We start from the raw sequence: 6,000 nt of genomic DNA on the forward strand, positions 1-6,000 counted from the left end.
ATTAACCCAAATATCCGGCTTTTTTAAGAAATTACCATTTGTTTTGTGAGATGACATTTATCTTTTTCGTTTTTAGGTTAACATAGAAATAAAAATAAGTGACGTCGCCTCTTATCTATGGTAAAACATGAGAAATAGATCATTTACTCAACAACCATTTACTCAGGCAAATATAAGTGACATTGCTTATTTTTTTTCCATGTCATCTTAAAAACGAACAAGATAAATATATTGTCATAAAAAAAAAAAAACGATAATTTAAATATTTAAAAAAAAGAAAAACAGATATTTGGGTAAATCTGAAATGTAACTGAAAATGGAACGGTTTTTTGCATATAAACAAAATGTAAGGGTTTCTCTGAGTACTTGTAGATAAATGGTTGTGCTTTTTTGCAATTTGCCCAAATGAAAACAAAAAAATCTGAAAAACCAACAGTTGGTTTCTCCGAAGTCAAAATCAGAAATTTTTGGTTCATTACCAGTTTCAAGTGAAAAACCAAACAGAACCATATTCACCCTTATCTAACACTAACAAATTAAAAGGGCTACACAGTGACTTATCTATTTTAAGTATCGAGACTACTACAGGAAAGTAATCTTTATCGAACAATAAAGAAACTCTACATCGACTCCTCATAAAGTTATATACATAAATTGATATATTGAATAAAAAAGACAAAATAACTAATTCACACATTGAAACAAAAACAAAAAGAGTGTCCATTTTTCTATAAGAACAAAGACCATCCACAAAGCTAAAACAATATATTACTCCCTCCATTCGAGAAAAATATAAAGTTTGATTTATCATGTACTTCAATATATAGAAGTCTTTGACTAATAATCAAATACCAAAAATACCCCTAGGACATAGGACATAACTAACTGAGAAAACTTGTGCATCAAAATCAATGTCACCAATTTCTTGCTATAATTATCGAGGGAAAAATAGATAAATTTGGACTAGAATTCTCAGAAGTTTTGGTAGAACTCAAATAGAAAGTTGCTCCGTTATAAAATAATCAAATACAATAAAAACTTCATTAGAAGGCATTAAGTAGATCATGTTCAGATTCTTCTCCCACCAAACATCTTCAACGTCGTCGTTTTGCCTAATTTGTATATCCATTTTCTCGTGGCTATTAAAACATCTTAATCTAGTTTCTAAAAAAAATGAATTTAAGCAAATCAAACATTCCATACTTAACATGCATCCTAGAAAGTTGTGGAACTACTCATATGATACACAAAATAAAACATAGGCAAATTAAAAATAGTCTAGAATAACAAGTGACATCTAATAAAGCCATCTTAATTGCTTAATTTTTTTACTAATTAGTTGCAAATTATGGGAAGACAACAATCATATCATATGAATATAACATATATATCCCAAAAAAATCTAATTAGTGGATTTACCCTCAAGTGGAACTAATTCAGGAGTTGTATCATTATATTATTGTGATCCTTATTGTCTAATACATGACCACACCATGATGAGGAATAACTCAGAAACAATTATCCTTAATTATTTAGATTTTATCTCTAATTGGTGGTAAAAACTGAAATAATCAAAACTCTAAACAGTAATTATCCAGTTTGGGTGGATAATTACCAAAATCGCACCTGAAGTTATTTTAGCATACAAATTCACAGTTGTTTTTGTTGCATAAATTTTAAAGTGTTTATGATGATTACACAGATGACCATAAAAAATCTCTATTTATTATTTACAGTTCTGGCAAAGGGAGGCTGCAATGTTAAAGCAACAACTGCAGAGTCTGCAAGAGAATCATAGGTAAAATTTCTATCTAACAAGATTCAATAAGTGCAAAGCATGAAAGTAGTGATACAGACTATGTTCTTAATCCATAAGGATAACTTTTTACATGAATTTCTAAGAGGGCAAATAGTTTGACATGTTACATTCATATACTACATTATTACAGGGCTAAAATGGGAATAATCCTGGAAATAAAAAAAACTAATAATTAGACTATATTGTTTCATGTCCAGAGAGGCTATGCATTACTAAAAACAGGCGGAGTTAATCCTTGCAGAAATCCTTAATTAATATCATCCACAATGGTTAACCTAATGCGATGACTTATTATATTTTGTCAAATCATCTTTCTGCTAATTTTATTTAACAAAATCTATTAACATGAGCCTTCTCTAATGGTTAACCCCTTTCAAAAGCCTTCTTTTTTTAATTAAATATATTAACTAATTTTTCATCATCTATATAAATTGTTTCATAAAGCCACCTCATCTTATTTATTGTTTTTTAAGCACACACACCATATCAATATTTAAGAGTAAAATGAAATCGTGTGATATTGTACAATCGAAAATAAAAAATAAAAATGAAAACTGTATGGATGTAGTTATGAAAATAAAATAAACAATGAAAATATTATATAATAGTTATAAAGTTAATATTTGACATTGAGAAATAAAATGAAATATTATTGGATATCTAATAAAACAGAATTACTAGAGAAAAACTAATAAAGATTTAGATATTTAAATATAATTAGGGGAGTAATGTGAAATATATTGAATAAGGGGGTTAAATATACAAAACATAAAAACAATATAAGCATTTAATAGTAGTTGATACAAAAATAAAAATAAGTCGAGTGTTCCAATGTAATAACCTTTTTAAACATTATTTCATATAGTAATAAACTATTAAAAAAAAAAAACTCTCATTGGAGATGCTCTAACAACAAGTAATCCTATACTGGTAATGCAATCTAGGATCCTTAAGAAACTTATGGAAATTGATTATAAATATACAAGCATATATTGAGTTTAACAATAACAATTATAGGCGAATGATGGGTGAAGAGCTTTCTGGTTTAAGTGTGAAAGATCTACAGGGCATGGAGAGCCAACTTGAAATGAGTCTCAGAGGTATCCGTATGAAAAAGGTTTGAATCTACTACCCTTTATCTAATGCTAATCTTGTGACTCATATTCATATACTTACTTATGTAACCAAAAAACTTGTCTTGATGACAATTGATGAATTGCTATAGGACCAACTTCTTTTTGAGGAAATCGAAGAACTCCACAAAAAGGTCAACCCAAAACCTAAGACCATTTTCAAATGTCAATGCTAGAGAAAGTATATCTTCAAGTAACTTGATCTTTTTTTACTCATTCAGGGGAATCTCATCCACCATGAAAATGTCGAACTTTGTAAGAAAGTAACCCAAATTCGTGAAGAAAATACCGAACTCTACAACAAGGTATTTAATATTTATCAACTGCAGTAAAAAAAATAGTTTAGTAAAATCATGAAACTAATTTTGTCACCTCCTAGATTTATGGAATAAGAGATGGAGAAGCAGCAAACAGAAATGTATTTTTGACAAATGGTTCAAGCATGAGAGAGGACCCACATCCCCCAATCCATCTTCAGCTTTCTCAGCCAGATCAACATGAAGCAACTGATCAAGCACCACTCCATTCTACAAATTTGGGGTGATTAATAATCTTTTATTCATTTCGTTATATTAATATCAAAGGTTTTTAATCATACAACTAGAATGAACAATTATTTCTGAAAATGATGCAGATTATAACTACATTAATGAGAAGATGGGTGAACTCCAAAGGCTGTTAATTCATTCCTCATCAAAGATAAACCCGTCTAGTTTAAAAGTTTTATAGTGTTAGTCAGTGGTTACCAGATCATAGACAGTTCAGAAATGATGGAATCAAATTTGGAAAATGGAGGGGACCAAAAAAAAAAAAAAAAAAACTAGCTGCCTGTTAAAGATTAAAGGAGCAAATAAATTGAAGGTCAAGGAACTACATGAGTGGGGTTTTATATTTTATTTCATGGATATTTTCGCTTAGATGAAAAGTAAGATTTGTACTTGATTTGCTGAAATCTAAGAAAGAAATGTACATATATATATGTATAAAGATTTGAAGTTTGAATACCATGCCCCAGACCACTAATTAACAAGAAAAACAAGTATGCAAGCAAAAAATAAAAATCCACCATTTGATTTGTAAGAAAGTTATAAACTTATAATACATGGCAAGATAAGGGACATTTTGAAAATATGAATAAAGTTATAAACTTGTATTTAGTTGAACATGCAGAAGTTATTCATGTTGTTGAAAACTGTATAACACTTTACTTTCATAAATTAAAACATTTGTAGTGTACGGATATGACCACTCCAATTATTCAAATTACACATTGGTTCTCTTCAACAAAATCTCTTAGTTGATGATAATCTGCTAAGAATTGCAGAAAAGATTGCAAATACATGCTTTTTAAATGATACTAGTTCCAGATCATACCAAATCTGGTACTCATCTTTGTGTATTGTAAATAGTGACCATTGACTCAATCACTCAAACCATGAAACAAGCAACAAAACTACTAGAATGCGTCATAAACTTATATCTGAGCAAAGATGAGAGTTGTATATATTAAACTTAAAGATTGCTTCAAAACTCCAAATTAGAAACACCAGTTCATAAGGACCCCTTGTGCTTCTTACTTAATACAAGATATTCAAACTACTCCACATGTGTGTACTAATATTGATATATCACAAGTCTGGTAATATTACTTAATTAACACCCTATTTTCTTCCAAGATAAAAGGGGAAAAGTTCTACTATGTAATCTCAGGCAAAGGTAGAACTTTATCTAACATCAGCATCAATAGAACCTTTTGTTAGAATAAAAGATGGTTATGCACTTATGCATACAAATCTCAGGCAACTCAATAACCTTTTAGCAAGTAGATTAAGAAGGTTAAAAAATTGTTACTCATAAACAAGGCCAAACTAAGTTCAGGAATTTCATGTCCTTAAAACTGTCAAGTTCGTTATTTTGGAAAATTAACAAGCATAATTAGAAAAAATACAAAGCACCTGAAATTTCAAGCCATCCACCTTCCAACATGCATTTGACTCCTTTTTTTGGTCTACATGCATCAACTGCAGACAATTTCAAAGAGAAATCAAGATGTAATCCAAGCAAAACCTAGAAAGCTGAACCGTTTAATCGTACACAAAACCGAGCGAAAGCAAAAAACAAAAGATTCTTTGTGTCCTCGACAATTATGTCAGGTTTACAGACTTTGGAAGTTTCAAAAAAAGAGAAAATAAAACTTCACCGTACCTGTAACTCATGCCAAGTTGCCAACAGGGATCTGCCTTCGATGATTCGATCAATGCATTTTCCTTAATATATTGACCTGCGAGAGTAATTTACAGGCAAACAAACATAAAATTATCTTAAAAAATGATAAGAATTTTCTGAAACACAGGAAACAACGAACTGGATCAATTCAAATACAATTTACGTTCACAAATCGTTTTCAGAAAACAGAAATCAAGCATTTTTTTCTTTGTTCACTTTCATATTACTATCCACATTAACATATATCGACGCACGATTAATATCACATTTTTGTGATTTTTTCTCGATTCATAATTGATCGATTCACTTACCAGAACATGTACAAAACACGTGCACTGTTATCATCGAAGCTCGAATCGATTTCATGCTAACACCATATAGACATGGTGATATCGAATTTAAACTGTATGTTTCATTGAAGGAGACAGATAATTTAGCTGCTAGAAAAGATGATGAAGAGAGAAGGAGATATGGTGACGGTGAGGGTTGAAAAATATCTAGAACAAGAGGCGTGTCGACTGGTGCGTGGCTGGGTGGAGGGCTACATTTGGTCGATGGGGGTACGCTCCCCCACCAGATTTTGCAAGTCATAATAAATTATTGAATAAATAGAGTAAATTATACGATTGGTCCTCGTGGTTTAAGATAATTTATAAGTGGTCGGTAACATATTTTTTTTAGAGTAAATTACACGAATGGTCCCTATGGTTTAGGGTAATTTGCACGTTTGGTCCCTAACTTATTTTTTTAACTCGGAAGGTCCTTATTGTTTGTTTTTGTTACACGCTTGGTCCCTGTCTTACCTAAAAATACTATTTTGCC

The 6,000-nt window shown here is 30.5% G+C and overlaps 1 protein-coding gene and 1 long non-coding RNA gene across 16 annotated transcripts in view; one reads left to right on the top strand and one right to left on the bottom strand.

Moving 5' to 3' along the window:
- The window catches only part of LOC145000263 (MADS-box transcription factor 23-like), a 27,480-nt gene extending 23,526 nt beyond the window's left edge, over positions 1-3,954 (top strand). For all 9 annotated transcript variants that reach the window (XM_078959459.1, XM_078959460.1, XM_078959458.1 and 6 more), the window contains 6 exons: positions 1,737-1,798; positions 2,837-2,936; positions 3,045-3,086; positions 3,174-3,257; positions 3,332-3,492; positions 3,587-3,954. In XM_078959459.1, coding sequence (XP_078815585.1) covers positions 1,737-1,798; positions 2,837-2,936; positions 3,045-3,086; positions 3,174-3,257; positions 3,332-3,492; positions 3,587-3,593 — 456 coding nt within the window. In that variant the 3' untranslated portion in view covers positions 3,594-3,954. The remainder of the gene's footprint in view (positions 1-1,736; positions 1,799-2,836; positions 2,937-3,044; positions 3,087-3,173; positions 3,258-3,331; positions 3,493-3,586) is intronic.
- The window catches only part of LOC145000265 (uncharacterized), a 9,773-nt gene extending 4,017 nt beyond the window's left edge, over positions 1-5,756 (bottom strand). For all 7 annotated transcript variants that reach the window (XR_013661180.1, XR_013661178.1, XR_013661179.1 and 4 more), the window contains exons 1-3: positions 5,490-5,756; positions 5,158-5,233; positions 4,908-4,973 (exon numbers count right to left, since the gene is read on the bottom strand). This is a non-coding gene — a long non-coding RNA (uncharacterized LOC145000265). The remainder of the gene's footprint in view (positions 1-4,907; positions 4,974-5,157; positions 5,234-5,489) is intronic.
- Between the last annotated feature and the right edge of the window lie 244 nt (positions 5,757-6,000).

The sequence above is a fragment of the Lactuca saligna genome, chromosome 6, assembly GCF_052625555.1.
Source record: "Lactuca saligna cultivar CGN05327 chromosome 6, ASM5262555v1, whole genome shotgun sequence".
Taxonomy (NCBI): Eukaryota; Viridiplantae; Streptophyta; class Magnoliopsida; order Asterales; family Asteraceae; genus Lactuca; species Lactuca saligna.